This window comes from Amborella trichopoda, chromosome 1 (genome assembly GCF_054954075.1).
Source record: "Amborella trichopoda isolate Santa Cruz 75 chromosome 1, AtrichopodaSantaCruz75HAP2 v2.0, whole genome shotgun sequence".
NCBI lineage: Eukaryota > Viridiplantae > Streptophyta > Magnoliopsida > Amborellales > Amborellaceae > Amborella > Amborella trichopoda.
In genome coordinates this window covers 49,434,712-49,452,850 of record NC_142336.1, presented here as the reverse complement: position 1 = coordinate 49,452,850, position 18,139 = coordinate 49,434,712, and the positions used below count along the sequence as shown (strand labels likewise).

Here is an 18,139-nt window from a genome sequence, read left to right as displayed (position 1 = left end):
TTGAAATTACTTTCTCTCTTTTATAACCCAAAACCTAATTGGAAATCTATATTGACTTTATCAACTCAAATGGAATCCCAACTTAAGTCCACAAAACTCAAAATGAAATAATAAAATAACCTTCTCTCTCTCCTTACTTACCTCCTACCCAAAGAAAAACCTTACGACCAATTATAGAAAGATGCATAGAGATATGAGTTAGACGAATCTATCCCAAGAGACCATTTCCTATTTTAGCAAGATATAGAGAGAAATGTAACACCTACCCCTTGAAATCCATATGGTCCTCAAGGTCGAAAGCAGGGAAATTTTTGTTGAAAATTTTAGAGAAGCTCTCAAGTTGCATCCTCAAGGGTCAAATTAGTCCACTAAGCAAACATCCAGTTCCGCTTCGTAAAAGCGCTTGTAGAACAACTGCTCCATCTCTTCTCAGGAATGAACAGAGTTTGGGGGCAAACATGTGTACCACTTAAAGGCAGGCCCAATCAAAGTTTCTACAAACTACTGAAGAAGCAGTATGGAGTCCGAAGCCGATTCCTGGCATGCTGACACAAAATGAGCCACATGCTGCTGGGGTGAGCCTGTGCCATCGAAGACTGGTAACCTTCCTTTTTGATATCCCATGGGGAAGGGGATTTGATTTTAGTAACTGCTCTATTATTGTGCTTAACATTTCCCCTTGCCAAAATAGCCAAAGGTTTAATCTCCATGACACGATCTTGCTATAGAGTAAGAAACGAGGTTTGAGCTATATGGTGAGGTCCAATCCTTTTCTTGAGATAGGAAACAGGAAAAAGAGGATGAATCCTTGTCTCCCCTAGCAGTTCCAATTCGCAAGCTACTAGACCTATTTTTTGGATGATCGTGTAAGGCCTGTAAAACTAGGAGAAAGCTCATGCACTGTACGTTTTCCAACATGTCTTTTGATAGGGCAAAAGCTACAAACAATATGAAATCATCCAATTAAAACTCCCCTTCTAACCTATGATGATCTACCTGTTGCTTCATACAATATTGAGCAACACAAATATTCTCCTTCGGGGCCTTTAAAAATTGATCATGATCTTCTATCTCTTTGTCAACTTGATCACCTTTAGTAGAACAAGGAACACAATCAGACAACAATGGTGGTGGTAGGCCACATACAGCTTCAAAAGGAGTCATCTTTGTTGCAAAGTGGAATGTAGTATTATACCACTATTCTATAAATGATAGCCACCTTACCCAGTGATTTGGTCTCTCCACAACAAAACAATGTGAGTACATTTCCGAACAGCAGTTAACCACAGCAGTAAGCCGAACTCATCTTAAGCTGGGGCAGTCGCAAGCATTCTTACCAAAATTACTTGTGAAAATGGCATCCCTGTCACAAACAATGGATTGTGGCCTGCCATGCAACTAAAAATTTGACCCACAAAAATTTGAGGAATAGCCGAGGCAGTGTACGAGTGAGACAACGGTAAAAAAAGTGCATATCTAGATAACAGGGCAACCACTACCATGATCACATCGTAGCCATGGGAACTTGGCAACCCTCCTATGAAGTCCATAGAAATGTCTGTCCAAAATATGATCAAGTATAGGGAGAGGATATAGAAACCTATAATAAACGATTGTTTCACATTTGCTCCTTTGGCACGCATCACATTCTTCAACAAACCCTTAAAATTCTCGTTTCATCCCCCTTCAAAAAATTGTGATCAGGATATCCTTTTGTATGTCTTCAAATACCCTGAGTGGTATGCGCTAGGAGAAGCACAAAATCCCTTACGAATATCCAAGCGCAATGGCGACTGATGCCCTTATGTTGAAATTGTCCTTCTTTGCAAAAATGTGAGATGGCATTTGAACCTTGTTAAATCCTTTGGATTATTTCCAATAACAAAGGATCTAAAGTCCACTCTTTCCTTACCAACTCCATCCAATCAAATAATAACAATGGATCTAGAGTCCACTATTTCCTCATCGACTCCATTTAATCAAATCAAGGGAAGGACACAACCATGAGGGAGTCATCTTACTATTGGCTTGACAATCCATGAAGTACTTCAAACTATGGTGCTCAAAGTAGATCTTGAAGTGTTGTACCAACATATAGGGCCACCACTTTGTAATAGCATGAATTATGGCCGTCAACCCTTTTGTACATCAATAAAGCCAAATGTTTGCCTGATAGAGCCTTATTAGTAAAGGCTAAGAGATGGCTATTCTGCCTATGACCACCACGTGTCCCAACTCCCAAAGCATCACACTCTATTGTAAAAGTCTAAGTCGAATCAAGCAATGCAAGCACCAATTACATAGTTGCATTGAGAGCTTCAAATGCTTAGTCTGCTTGTGAATTCCAACTGAAAGCATCCTTTTTAGGAGGGCTATAAGCGGTCCACCAAGTTCTCCATAGCCCTTAACAAACTTCCAATAATTGCTAGTAGCTTTAAGAACACTTGACATACTTTGTATCGTTTTGGGGTCAATTAAACACCTTCAGGTGAGATAATGTGCCCCAAGTACTCCACTTCACTTTGTGCAAATAGATTCTTTGAAAGTTTGACATTAAGCCATGAAGCCAATTTGCTCCAAAATGAGCAATAGGTGTTCTTCATTTTCATTCCAAAATTTGCTACAAATATAATCATCATCACATCATCTGAGCCTTATCCCAACTATTTGGGGTCGGCTACATGAATCATGTTCCGCCATTCTGCTCTATCAAGGGCCATACCCTCAATTAGGCCATAAGTCACCATATCTCTTCTAACTACTTCCATGCATGTCCTTTTGAGCCTTCCCCTTGCACTTTTAAAGCCTTCGTCTCGATTAAATCGATCCTCCTAATCGGTGTTCTAGATCGACGCTACACATGGCCAAGCCGCCTAAGTCTATTTTTGTCACAGCCCCACCCCCTGACCCTTACCGTACATGCCGGAGAGCGATAGAGTGCAGGATCGCGACCAAAGGTGGCGAATGCCCCTCAGGTGGGAGTGGCTCAACACTTATAGAATAGGAGGAATTAAAGCAAACCACGAAAGAAGGTAAACCTCAAACACAAAGCCACAAAACTGAAAATAATAAAACCATCATATACATATACATTCTCCAAAAATTATATACAATTATGATCGAGGCACTACAAGCCTGAAAACAAAATTTCAACACTTCATCAAAACAACACTGGGGCGTTGCCATCAGATACCTACAAACAAGTAGTTCCTTTGCACAACACCGAGCTTCAGTCGTCTGCTACAAATGTCCAGCGGCCCACTCAAGAACTGTCGATTATCACTCTACACAAGGAAAAAAAAAAACGGGATGAGCTAAAAGCTCAACAAGTAGATCAGTACCAGTGCATTCCGACCTATATATATATAATATGGCCCACAATTCATACAGGTATCACAAGGTGGAGTCATGCATCACAATTTCTCTAGCAGTGTAAGGAGGGGTATAATTTAGATAGCAAGACAATAAATATTGCGTGAACTAACAGTTACTTCATCTCTTAACACAATAACGGGCCAGAAACTCAGACATAACACACACAGGCAGAGTCTAGAGTCGCCTACTCCTGAAGTAGAAGTTCCATCGATCAGGCCAAGCTAATCCTGTAACTTGGAACTTCTACCCTCATTCAGAAGGGAAAACAATGACAAATGGATGTCCCATTTCGTAATGTCCTCACACACACACACAATCCCCAGCGCGCTTCGGGGTTTTCGATAGGCGGTGGCCTTGCAAGACACGACCCTCTCCTTGCACCTTTCAGGCGAGAGGGTGTTACACTGCCACTAAGTGACCCAATGCGCAGTGCCCATATAGATTAAGGAGGCGCGACCCTCCCAGATATTCAATTTCACCTCCCGACCCCGTTCCTATCAAGGGGGTCAGGGCAAGATCACAATTGCCGGCATAACGGTATACCACTCCCAACGGGTGTCCCATTGCATAGTGGTCAGTGTCACAGTCATATCATATCAGTATCCCGCTACCAATGGGTGTCCTATTGCGTAGTGATCAGTATCACTGTCATAGCATATCAATATCTTGCTACCAATGGGTGTCCCATTGCGTAGTGGTCAGTATCACAGTCATATCATATCTAATTGAACTGTGTACATGCATATTCAAGCATTCGTTCACTCATGCTTTGCCATTTTTCAAGAATTCTGAAGCATTCATAGTATCATAAGCATGCATATTCAGTGCCTCATGACAGATAATTTCAATCTCTTTATAAAGGGATTAAGCTTTATGCAGACACATATGCAACAGTGGACGACTTTTCATGAACCATACAACAGTTTGGGATTCACTGCCATTCACAATGGTGATATACATGTGCAAAATGAGGCATGGCATCCAATTCATAAGCAATTTCAACATCAACTTGAAATAGACATACATTTTTCAATCAAAAGAAATTTGAGACTATTTGGGCATCATTTGACCAATTAACAGTTCAACACAACAGGAATAACAATTTTTGGAAATTGTAGCAGTTCATGACAGTGACAAATCACACCAACAGAAGCATAACTCCAAAATTATGGGGAATTTCAGGCTGGTTTCAAAACCAAAGTTTGAGTAGGAATACATATCTTTCAAATTAAGGTGGTTTGAAAGACTTTGGACATCATTTGACCAGTTAAAAGTTTAGCACAACAGAAGTAACAGGTTCTGGAAATTGCAGCAGTTCATGACAATGACGAATCACACCAACAGAAGCATAACTCCAAAATTATGGGGAATTTCAGGATGGTTTCAAAACCAAAGTTTGAGTAAGAACACATATCTTTCAAATTAAGGTGGTTTCAAAGAATATGTATTCCTACCCAACCACCTTAATATGTGTTCCTATTCAAACTTTGGTTTGAAACCATCTTAAAATTCCCCATAATTTTGGAGTTATGCTTCTGTTGGTGTGATTCGTCACGGCCATCAATTGCTGCAATTTCAAGAAACTGTTACTCCTGTTGTGCTGAACTTTTAACTGGTCAAATGATACCCAAATAGTCTCAAATTTCTTTTAATTGAAAAATGTATATGTCTATTTCAAGTTGATGTTGCATTGTACTGAAATTGCTTGTGAATTAGACGCCATGTCTCATTTTGCATATGTATATCACCATTGTGAATGGCAGTGAATCCCAAACTGTTGTATGATTCATGAAAAGTCGTGCACTGATGCATGTGTCTGAATAAAGCTTAATACCTTCATAAAGAGATTGAAATCATATGTCATGAGGCACTGAATATGCATGCTTATAATACCGTGCATGCTTTAGAATTCTTGAAAAATGGCAAAGCATGAGTGAACGAATGGGAAAGCATGCTTGAATATGCATGTAAACAGTTCAATTAGATATGATATGACTGTGATACAGACCACTACGCAATGGAACCGCTATGATACGACTGTGATACTGACTAATACGCAATGGGACACCCATTGGTAGTGGGATACTGATATGATATGACTGTGACACTGACCATTACGCAATGGGACACTCGTTGGTAGTGGTATATCGTTATGCCAGCAATTGTGATCTTGCCCCGACCCCCATGATAGAAACAAGGTCGGGAGGTGAAATTGAATATCTAGGAGAGTAGCACCCCACAAATCTATATGCGCATTGCGTATTGAGTCACCCAGTGGCAGTGTAACACCCTCTCGCCTGAAAGGCGTAAAGAGAGGGTCGCGTCTTGCAAGGCCACCTCGCGTCTTACAAGGCCACCGTCAATCGAAAACCTCTAAGCATGTTGGGGATTGTGTGCGTGTGTGAGGACATTACGAAATGGGACACCCATTTGTCATTATCTTCCCTCCTGAATGAGGGGTAGAAGTTCCAAGTTACAGGATTAGCTTGACCTGATCGATGGAATTTCTACTTGAGGAGTAGGCGACTCTAGACTCTGTCAGTGTGCTTTGTATGTTTTGTCTGAGTTTCTAACCCATTATTGTGTTAAGAGATGAAGTAATTGTTAGTTCACGCAATATTTATTGTCTTGTAATCTAAATTATACCCCTTCTTACATTGCTAGAGAAATTGTGATGCATGACTCCACCTTGTGATACCTATATTAATTGTGGGCCATATTATGTATGTATGTATGTATGTATGTATGTATGTGTGAATATATATATATATATATATATATATATATATATATATATGTAGGCCGGGATGCAATGGTACTGATCTATGTACTGGGCTTGTAGCTCATCCCTTTTTCTTTCTTTTTTTCCTGTGTAGAGTGATAACCGACAGTTCTTGAGTGGGCCGCTGGACATTTGTGGCAGACGACTGAAGCTTGGTGTTTTGCAAAGAAACTACTTGTTTGTAGGTATCTGATGGCAACGCCCCAGAGTTGTTTTGATGAAATTTTGAAATTTTGTTGTCAGACCTATAGTGCGTCAAACATAATTGCATATAATTTTTGGAGAATGTATATGAATACGATGGGTTTATTTTGTTCAGTTCATGTAGCTTTGTGTTTGAGTTTTACTTTCTTTCGTGGTTTGCTTTGATCCTGCCTATCCCATAAGCGTTGAGCCACTCCCTCTTGCGTGGCATTCGCCACCTCTGATCATGATCCTGCACTCTGTCGCCCTCTGGCATGTACGGTAGGGGTCAGGGGGTGGGGCCGTGACAGATATGGACCCAAGAGATCAAAAATAAAATGTTTTAGGTACTTCTTGGCCATCAATCTTAAATAACTCCTCGTTTCTACTCCTCTTGTTACGAACATCATCAAATAACAGTAAAATAAACTTACACAGTAAGGTCTCAGTACCGCATTTGTCAAACTTTGGAATGTAGAGGGCACATTAGTTAGGTCAAATGGTATGACCCTTCATGTGTCCCAAAAGCAATTTTTTGCTCAACGTCATATAAAAGAATTTGACAATATCATGAATGTAGGTCTAGCATGGAAGAATCTTACCCCTTGAAGCTCATCTAGAAGCTCATCAATAGCAAGCATAAGGAACTTGTCCTTAACTTGCTACCTTGTTTAGAGAACTGTATCCATGCACACGCACTAATTTCCATCTTTTTTCTTCACCAACAAAATCAAAGATGAGTAAGGGAATGCACTAAGGCAAATAATTCCAACCTCAAACATATATTGCCCCACCTAGTTAATTTCATTTTTTTGAAAATGTGAGTACAAGTACAGCCTAATATCGGTAGGTCAACTACCTGGAACTAAGGGAATCTGATGATCTTGCAAGCAAGGTGGTGGCAGCTAATAGTACAATAAGAACATCCTCAAATTGCTCCAAGATGGGTTACAACATTTGTGGGTCACTAACAGCTACACCTTCCATGTCCAATGCATGTAATTGTGCTATTATCCCGCGATGAATCTTATGAAACAACAGTTATATAATACTGACACAAATAATTTTGATGAGCCAGGCTTAAACTGCTTGATTGTATGATACACATTCAACCGTGAGCGCACCCAAAACTCCACAAAATTCCTGAGAATCAGCCTCTCAGTTAAGAGCCAATGCACATCTAACACCATATCACAACACTGTTGGAATTCCTAGAAAAAAATTGTCTGAAGAAAAATATTTCATGTGAAATACATTTCTTCAAAATATATTTCCTATAAAATGATTTTATGTTTGGATAGCATATGGATGCAACTTGAAGATACGTTTTTACATGGAAGAGGGATGAAAGGCAAGGAATCTCTAGAGCAGGAAAACATAGTAGAGATAGAGAGAGAAAGATATGGCTAATGGCTAGAGCAAGATTGAAGTAGGAAGAGAAATTTATAACGGGTAGAGATAGAGAGATACGAGAAACAAAGATATAAAGAGAGAGATGGGTTTGGTGGGGGGAGGGCAAAGGGGGAGAGAGAGAGAGAGAGAGAGAGAGAGAGAGAGAGAGGGAGTTGCTTTTTTCTTCTTCTTTTTTTCCAGTTGGGGGGGTGGGGGGTGTTCAGTTAGGCAATCGGGAAGTAGAATGGGAATTCAAGGCAGAGAGACGGGAAAAGATTGCCCTACGACTAGTAGAAGTAGCAGTAGCAGTAGCAGAAGTAGAAGTAGCAGTAGCAGTAGCAGCAGTAGTAGTAGTAGCAGTAGTAGTAGATATTCCTATTTTAGCAAGACTTGTGGAGAGATTTAACAGTTTCAGCTCTAAAAAACTAGGTCTTTAATGGCAAAGTGAGCAAAAACCATGTCAAAAGAAGGTGGGCTTTGAAGTTGGGGGGTTATGAAACAGGGAGAGTTTCATTTAGAGATGATGCTGAGCAACGGACATGAATGTCTTTGCAAAATTTTCTCTAAATTCAGCAAAAGACGGGGAAGTTGGGGTTTCATGAGAAAGTAATCGCCACGTATAGCAGTTGATCCCTTAATTTGTTTGCTCAATCCACATCTTATCAGGTGACCATCGAGGTTTCTAATCATTGTGCGCTCTTTGCTAAAACAATGGCAGTGATTTTAATAGCAGGGAAGGGGGCAAGCATAGGTTCCATGCCAATTTGCAGCCATTAAAATAGAAATAGAGAATAACTCCTCATTTCTCAATGACATGGCTATAGATTGACCTGATTAAGCCAAAGACCTCAATATCGTAAGCAGAGGTAGAGTTTCAAGTGCTTGATTCTCTAAGGCTTAATAACTTCAAATGCTTCATAATTAGAAAAAATTGTTTCTCGACCAGCTCTCAGATAAACAAGTAAAAAGCGGGAATGTGTGGAATTTTTCTCAGGTTTCTAGAGATAAAAAAGAATGGGATCAAATGGTGGTTGCCAGGGGTTGCACTATGTATGAATATGAGGGGGAGTTTGCGGTGTTTTTGCAATGGTTTCTAGAGAGAGCAAGGAATAGGGATCAAAAAGGAGAGAGAGGAGAACCGAGACTGACATGCACGCTTCCCCTCTCTCATTTTTGGGGAGAATCTGCAAAATCGGTATAAAAGGATGGCGCATATCACCGGTAGAAGCACTTAAACCCTACCCTTAAACCATAACATTTACAAAACACATTCTGTTAAGCGAAGGACAAAAAGAAAAATAACAAAAAAACAAAAAAAGAGAATACAATTGAATTGTTAACATTGGCTTTTTATGATGGATGTGGTTTCTATAAGGCCTATGCCTTATGAAGAAAAAGTAAAGCCTCACCTTGAAATCTTGTCCAGAAAACATTTGCAGCATGGGAAATCGTTCAGATGGTTTTAAAATCTGCTTCCACCACTGATTATGAAATGGCTCAAAAAATGTTGTAGATCCTATGGATCTGTGAACACTTTAAAATAGATGATCTAGATAACGTGTTACAATATACACTATTTTTAGGGCTTAAAATCCTAATTTTTTTCACAACCATAATGATCAAGGTCGAGATGATCGATTTGAAGGTTTTCTGACACCGGAACTATAATATTCGATGAGCTTTCAGGTGAGGCTTTAATTTTTTCTATAAAGCCTTGGCCTTATTTTAACATTTTCCTTAATGATTTAATATGCAAAAATATCAGCACAAAAACTATCACTACTAAAAACATGAAAAAAAACTGAACCAGAAAGTTCCAAGTTAAAACCGAGCATTCAAGAAAACACAAGAACAAAACTACTGCCATAGCAATATGACTAGAGAACCTAATCCAAATATTTCTTAGGTAAGGTTTTCTGATCGCCAATAATGTTTTCTGTGTAAATTTAATCCGACTCCGAAAGGGGAAAAAAGGATATTCTATAACAATGGCATTTAATTTACAAAGAATAATCCACCAGAAAACTGAAATTACAGATCCAAATATTAAAAAAAATAAAATAAGAATCCGCCAAGTCTTCCGTCACTGAACTGCTAAAATTAAGAATTTCCCGCAGAGAAAAAGAAAAGAGCGCAAAACCCTAAATCAATTTCAAATAGGTAAATATACGGCAGGGCCGTAGCAATGCACACAAGAAGTGAAATTAATTATGCAAGAAATAAATAATATGATGGATATAACCCAAATTAAATGTTTTTAAATACTCTTCATACGTTTAATTTGGAGTTTTACCTCTGTAACGGCGAGCTAAAGCGTATCCAGGAACTGAAGCCATCGTTCCAAGCAATAGCCACATTAGACACAGATAGGTCTTTGAAGATGGGAAAAAGAAAGGACACTGAACTACAATAGAAACGATGGAATGGTTCCAATAACTTTTTCAAATTGTTATTGGGTTGGGCGCCATTCCGATTTAAACAGGGGCAGATCGGTCCTGCCGAACCGAGTTTGTGGCGTTCTCCTGGCTTGATGAGCTGAGCCCTTATATATTTGATTAGAAAAATTGGTGGCAGCGTCGAGGCAAAATGATAAAGCTAAGAGGTTTCATGAAAAACAAAATAAAGCCTGATCAGATGACCTCATAAAGTAACAAGTTTTTCAAATCCTTTTTTTTTTTTTTTTTTTTTCATAACCATAATGTTCAAGTCAAGATGGTCGTTTTTGCTTTAATTATAACTTTAGATGAATTATGAAGTGAGGCTTTACTTATTTAAGAGGGTTCCAGCTCTATAGAACTATTTTCCAATAAGGGATAAATTTTTAGAAGTTATGTAAGTTAAAGGTCTGGTTTGTATACAACTTGGGCTTTAAACAATCAAATTAGAGCTTACCCTCAAATAGTTTAAACAATCAAATTAGAGCTGACCCTCAAATAGTATCGAGAAATGTAATTTCAGCACTTGAAATCTTTGTAATAGCCTTAAAATGTATTTTCTTCCTTATTTACAAAGTTTAGAGCTTCAAAAATTGTGTAAATCGATAGATTTATGAAAACTTGAAAAGTGGTGGTTCAAAAATGCATTACAAAATAGATTATTTCCAAAACTTGAAATCTATTTTTTTTTCTCATATCTATGTATCTTGATGTTGAGAAGATCAATTTGAGGATTTTTGGAAATCAAAATAATCTCTTCTAGTGAAATTTTTGAGGTAGGCTTTAATTTGATTGTTTAGAGCCTCGGCTCTAGATAAACTTTTCCCTGCAAGTTAAAGGGCATTTGACAAACTAGAACCTCGAAATAGAATTTGAGATTTTCAATTATGAAAGACGACTTTAGATAATTATATTTGGTTCGAGCTTAAATTTTGTGAATTAGGAGATTTTTAAAACTTTAGATAACTACTTTAAAATATTTTATTAAAGTTTTTGCTAATAAGATGGTAAGGTTTATTAAATGAATGAGGTTTCGAAATAATAGCTCATTCATGGTAGTTCTAGCGAACTCGAAACTCTACGTCACATGAAAAAAGATAATCTTGAATAAGTTGAGAGCACATCTAAGTTTTTTTATTTTTTGGTTTTTTATGTACGCAAATTGAGCCAACATTTTCAATTTCTATATGTTTTAGCATCTAACACCTATACAAAATATAGAAAAAGATTTTGGAAACAATATAATGATTTAAATATCGTCACAAACGATTAAGAGCATACGAGCGTATTTCAATTTTATTTTATTTTATTTTCTATATTGAGTTGTAAATTTGAACGTCTATGATTCTCCTCCTCACGAAGGTATAAATAATGCAAAAATATTTTTAGGAAAACCAAAATAATGCTAGGGTGAGCCCACTAGCTGATGGAATAGTATAAACTTTAGCCAAGATTGAATCTGGGCCGATCTAACGGTCATGACTGTATATCGGTAATATAATTTTAATATTTTTTATATAAATCCAAAGTAACATGAAATTTGGAGCATAAAATCTTCTCGTCAAGACGCACCTAATAAAATTATTTAAAAAATAATTCACATAAAATAAATAGACCAAAATGCCCCTGTAACTTTTTAAAGGTACTTTGGTCAATTTAATTTATGTGAATTATATTTTTGATATTTTTATTAGATTCAACTATTTTTGAAGAATGACGCTCCAAATTTTAAGTAATTTGGATTTGTAGATAAAAAAATTAAAATTCAATTATGAAATATATTTGTGGTCATTGAATCGGCCTAGATTCAATCTAGACCATTGGGTTTACACTGTTTTATGAGCCCATGGGTTGACAAGAGCTTTTTCCATATATATATATATATATATATATATATATATATATATATATGAAAAATTCTTCTCAACGCCTATAGGCAAAAATGAATAGTGATTTTGCCTACCTTCATCACTGTCTAATGTTCATCGTATGCCACAATTGTCTAGTAGTGTTTCATTTTTAATTTTATTTTTTTACAAATCAGAATGATCTGAAATTTGAAGCGTGTGTACAACTTAGTGAGTTGCACCTAATAAAAATATATATAAAAAAATTACGAAAAAAATTGACCAAAATACCCCTAAAATTTTTTGGCCATATTTTGGTCTATTTATTTCATGTAAAATATGTTTTTGATATTTTTCGTAAATTTGCATATGTTTTATGAACATACGCTCCAAATTTTATATCATTCCGATATATATATATATATATATATATATATATATATATATATATTCTTGATATCATCTTTACAAAGTAGATCTATTTTAGTCTCAAGGATTAGTTTCTATATTTTTGATATCATCTTTACAATATAGATCTATTTTAGTCTCAAGGATTAGCCTTTGAACTAGGATTATGCACTATATGACCATTTATCTATAGTGCAAGAATATATATTCATGATATTAGCTTTACGATGTAGATCTCCTTTAGTCTCAAGGATTAGCCTTTGAACTGGGATTATGCACTATAAGACCGTTTGTCTATAGTGCAAGAATATATATTCATAATATCAGTTTTACAATGTTAATCTCCTATAGTCTCAAGGATTAGCCTCTGAACTGGGATTATGCGCTATAAGACCGTTTATCTAAAGTGCAAGAATATATATTCATAATATCAGCTTTACAATGTTAATCTCCTTTAGTTTCAATGATTAGCCTTTGAAATGGGATTATGCGCTATAAGATCGTTTAATTGTAGTGTAAGAAAGACACAATCACCTGTAGCAATCAAATGTGAAATTTAACCGTTTAGACTAAAAAAAAAAAAAAAATTAGACTTTGAGCTAAGTCAATTACATACATTCAGTTGTCCAATATCACCTTGAACCAATAAGAGTAATTGTGATCTTCTTACACCAAAAATAAATAGTCTTATTGTGTACTTTTACCTTTTCGGTACCACTCTTCATATTCTCATGTTAACACCAAAAATAAATAGTCTTATTGCATATGGGTTTTGTACAATGTTCTATCATACACCATTATCCAGCCTCTCACTTTCCTTAAGAAACAAGAATTAGAAGAATGTAATCAAGAGTAGTTTGATGCGCTTAACGTTTCTTTGCTTCCTTTTCAGCCTGCAAACAAAATAAATATAAATGTCATTAGAACTGGTTGACACTAGTTGCAAATCGTGATTATCCAAGTCGAATTGATTTTATGATTCCCAATTGATTGTTTTAAATTCTCTTCTTTTTTTGTGTTAAGGATTGATTGCTTTGATAAACCACGTCATACAGCAAAGGTTTTACCGATGAAATTGTATATAGATTATTTGGCCACTTAAAGCAAAACCCCATCACTTAATTGTGCATGATTCTCCAACTGTAGTTGATTTTATAAATGCCAATTGAGTTATTCCATATAGATCGTATAGATTGTATGGTCACTTAAAAGCAAACCCCATCATTAGGGGTGTTAATGGGTTGGATCGAGTCGGGTCTAAGTTTGGGTCTGGCCCGACCCCAACTTAGAATCCAACCCCGACTTTGTGTCGTGTCTAGGTCATACTAACCCCGACCCAACCCGACAAGGAATGGAGATAAACGAAAGGTCAATTTTATTAGAGCCATTTATAATATATAAATAAAGGTGTGGTTTCCATAAGGTTGCAACCTTAAACAATCCATTTAAGGCGCACCATCAAATTTTATCATAACATGTAATTTTAATGTAAAATATTTTTAAGATTACCTCAAAATCTATTTTCAAATCTATTTTCAAATCTAAATTATAAAATTTTAAACTCAAAAAATTATTAAAATCAAGTAGATTTATAAACGTATCAAAATCTTGAAAATGGACGGTCTAGATAATGTATTATGAGATGCACCATTTCTGGGACTTAAAATCCCTTTTTTTTCATAGTTTTACATCTCAATGTCGAGATGATCAATTAGAAGGCATTTCAAAATTAAAAGACACTTTACCGATGGATTTTTGAGGTGCATCCATAGTTCTTCATTTTAAGGTTGCAACCTTATATAAACTTTTCCCTATCAATAATGTTGTAATATAAATTTGTGTACGTGTAAATCGTAATATTTGGGGCAGCAATGAGCCCGCCCTGGAACAACCCTGGCCCTAGCCCTGTCTAGTACCTATAGGGCTAGCCGTGGCTAGTCAAGTATAGGCTAGGACAAATATAATAAAAGTAAACAAAATAAAGACAATAAGAAAAAAAGGGCTGGGTCGACATTGTCACAGCTAGGTCCTCTCTCGAGGCTGTTTTCGCCAGGCCCTTGGGCCACATTTTGTGGCCCAGACCCTAGTTTTTTTATGGATGGGCCAATGTGTGTCTATCGTATTGAGTCGGGTTTGCTTGATAATCGGAACTCGGGCTGACCTGATAGGGTCCAAGATGGACCTAGACTCAAACCTGAACCAGGTCATATCCAAATTATATAGTGTCCATCATTTGAGTCCAGACCTAGATCTGTGTTAGTGGGCCGTCAAGTCGGCATGTCAACCCGACCCAATTACCACCCCTACAAGCCATCATCTAAGTTTGCATGAGAATATTGTGTATTTTGGCCAACATTGCCAAACTGAAGATTGTGCATATTTTGCAAGCTTCGATCATCACATTTGCTCACAAAAAAACGTTTATGTCATGCTTACCGCTTTAACGACCTTCTCAAACGCATCGGAACCGTATTTGGCAATGAATCGCTCCACTGAGCCTCTTGCCTCCGGAGTCATCATTTGTATCGCCCTCCTTTCGCTTGATGTAAGATCAGGATTCAATTTAATAAGGTTTGGTATGTGTACCTTCACAACGTTTTCATATACATAGGCCGCCCCATTAAAAATGGGTAGTACCAACCAAAGTGAAAATATCAATTTCATGTAAGGCCATAGGGGGAACCTGCCATGACAAAATAAAAATGTTAAGAAAATACACATATAATGCATAATCAGCTCTTTTTAAGTGATTAATAGCTTCTTATTATTAAGTATTTAACTTTTTTTTTTTTGTTTTTTGGGTAATTCAGTGGGGAAGACAGAGCCTACCTATTTTTTCAGAGTTAGCATTTAACATATTTGTTCACATAAAATGCATTTTACAAAGTTTATCAACATTAAATAGAAAAGCCATTGGTATTTACCAAGCCAAAGCTCTCCAACAAGAGAGCTCAAACAATGTGATCAAAGAGTACAGGACCCAGTAGGTCAGCCATTGCTGGTCATCTAAAGCTGAAGGGCTCTCTATTGCTCGAATGGAAGCGTACCTGCCCGTCGAATTTCACATAAAATCTGTTAATTTTCACACAAAATGAGACACAAATCTAAGCTTATAAATTAGAGAGATTAAAAATTCAAATCACACGGCGTCTAAAATAAGAAGAAGTTGTCATTTACTCACAGGGGATAGATTAGCATCACCATAGGCCTGGTTAACAGATCAAACATTTGTTGTTAGCCATGAAATCAATGAACTCTCTCTCAAGTACACAAATACATAAATAACTTTGAATTTTGGGGATCGTATCGTACCCAACAACCGTGTCGAGATTCCTGGCTATGGCTCCAAGAACACCCATGATGAACAGTGATCAAGTGCCCTTTCTTTTTTTGTAAAACAAATGCAAACTTAAGAACAATGCTTCAATGCAATTAATGTAAGGTTCGACGCATTCATTTATATAAGTGAGAGGAATTTGATGACTCAACCAAGCAAAGCATGTCCTATAGAGAGGAGAAAGTCTTCTTTTCCCTTAAACCAAGGAAACAGAAGAATAACTTAAGAAAGGGCAAGGGCAAGAGGAGAAAGTCTTCTTTTCCCTTAAACCAAGGAAACAGAAGAATAACTTAAAGAAAGGGCAAGGGCAAGGGCAATGGCAATGGCAAGGGTAAATACGTCGAACCTTAAGGGCCCCGGTGTCCCAAATATGACTTTTTTTTTGGTAAATGACTATTCTACCGTTGGATATGGCGGTGGAAGTATGGCTAAATATTCCATAAAAGGTTGGTTAGCCCTAATCCCATCTTTGTGTAAAGTATCACGGTATTGACTAGTTTTTTAGGGCACAATGGTCATAAACTCATAATCAATAAATAAACAAAATTTAATGGGGTAGGGAAAGAATTTGACCATAGGGCTCGCAATGGACTAGGCGGCCGGATAGGCCCAGCTTGGTCAGCCCTGCCCAAAAAAAATAGGGTGTGAGCCACAGACTATGGCCTGAGGGCAGTGCTAAAGCTAGTGCTGGCCAGGCCCCCCTTTTTTTATCATTTCTTTTATTTATTTATTTTATCTGGCTTGGCCTTGACCATGTTAGGACCGGGCTAGGCCAGGTTGGACTAACCTTATGGGAATAAGGCTCTGACCTGGCACGGCCCGTTGCCACCCTTATTCGGCAATGGGGATGATGGGTTTGGACATTTGATCCTTTCCTAAATGTTGGGGGCTTGTTGTTGATTAAAGATGGAAAAGTGGGCCCCTCTGTCAATGGGGTTCCATTGTATTCCCCGCTGCCTTTCGTCGATGTTGCTTGACCATTTTTGGGAGAGTATCATTTCTTGATTTTTGTTATTGTGTTTTTTTTTTTTTTTATTTCTCAAAAAGAGAACTAGACAATTGAGGCCTGGTGTAATTAAAAGGTTCAGGTGGTGGTGATACTTTTCCTAGAACCAAAGAAAAGCATGATCATAAATAAATAACTAACATCCACTTCCCTCGTGAAAGAATATCAGTTTGCTATATTTTGAGTGAGCACATATGTTATCTCTCTCGGAATCATGGTTTACTTCTATTCCCTCGGTCAAATGATCCACTTGAAAGGATTGTTTTTTTAATCTGAAATTTTGGGAACCACCTGAGAATATTAGATGATTATTCTCAAAAGAAAAAAAATTTGAAATTTGAGTTATCTAATACTTAGATCTCATCCTTTCAATATTAGATGATTTCTATTCAATCTCGAAAAATTATTCGTTTCAAGTACTTATAGAGTGCAATTAGGATTATTATTATTGTTTTTTTGAGGTTGACCTATGTATTAAAGAGGTTATATCCTCAGAATTTTGGGCCTTAAAATTAAAAGTAGGTGGAATTTTACCCAAGGGAGTAAATAGACAATATACTCCCGAGGGAGTAGAAATTCTTTTGGGATTTTGGAAAACAATGGTTTGCCATCACTTATGGAAGGAGTAATATTCCTTCATAAAATATAGAGTTCTAAAATGATTGAAGTTTATGCAGTAAAAATGAAACTAAAAATCGTAGCTTCAAGTGCTCTATAGAGTTCACCAGTATTCAAGGAAGCTAACAAGCATAGTTTAATGACTATGCAGAAATTATGTTTCTAAACAATAATCTATTCTAAATTTTCTACATATACCCCAAATAAAATAAAGGATCTTATTAGAGCCCAAGAAATCCTAACTTGGAATAGAAACACTAAATAAAACAAATTTGTAATGATATTTTTTACCTCTAAAACAAATTTATAATGATATTTTTACCTCTAATAAAATAAATAACTTCTTAACAACACTAAGTATTTTTCCAAACAGATCCTGAAAATCTAAGAAAACTTAAACGACCCTAAAATTTCTATGAAACTTTGAAAGCCCTAAAATTAAATTTAAAATATACATTCTTTTAAATAAACAAATTTTTTAAAAAATAGTCATTTTTTATTACATCAGACTCTTTTGGTTGGAGATAACTCATTCTCGAGTTTGAAATGGCCTAATATGAACCTCTATTATTCTTCCACCTGAACTTTGTAAATCAAAGATCCTAGTGCTTATAGGTTATAGGTGAAAGAAGGTCAGTGTGATCTAGCCGGAGTATATAATAAATTATTTTTTTTCAATTCTTTTCTTTTCTTTTTGGTCTAGATCACTCACAAGATGTCCTTTTACAATATAACAATTCCAAATAAAACAAAATA

The 18,139-nt window shown here is 36.6% G+C and overlaps 1 protein-coding gene and 1 long non-coding RNA gene across 2 annotated transcripts in view; both read right to left on the bottom strand.

The window, feature by feature from the left end:
• LOC105421267 (uncharacterized) overlaps nucleotides 1–10,348 on the bottom strand; it is a 28,992-nt gene extending 18,644 nt beyond the window's left edge. The window contains exon 1 of the long non-coding RNA XR_966928.3: nucleotides 10,026–10,348. This is a non-coding gene — a long non-coding RNA (uncharacterized LOC105421267). The remainder of the gene's footprint in view (nucleotides 1–10,025) is intronic.
• A 2,808-nt stretch (nucleotides 10,349–13,156) lies between these two features.
• On the bottom strand, nucleotides 13,157–16,636 carry HVA22F (HVA22-like protein F). Its single transcript, XM_006852627.4, has 5 exons — nucleotides 15,735–16,636; nucleotides 15,604–15,630; nucleotides 15,347–15,469; nucleotides 14,859–15,105; nucleotides 13,157–13,315 (listed from the first exon to the last, which is right to left on the bottom strand). The coding sequence occupies exons 1-5, from the start codon at nucleotides 15,779–15,781 to the stop codon at nucleotides 13,289–13,291; spliced, it is 471 nt and encodes a 156-aa protein (XP_006852689.1). The 5' UTR covers nucleotides 15,782–16,636; the 3' UTR covers nucleotides 13,157–13,288.
• Nucleotides 16,637–18,139: the final 1,503 nt, after the last annotated feature.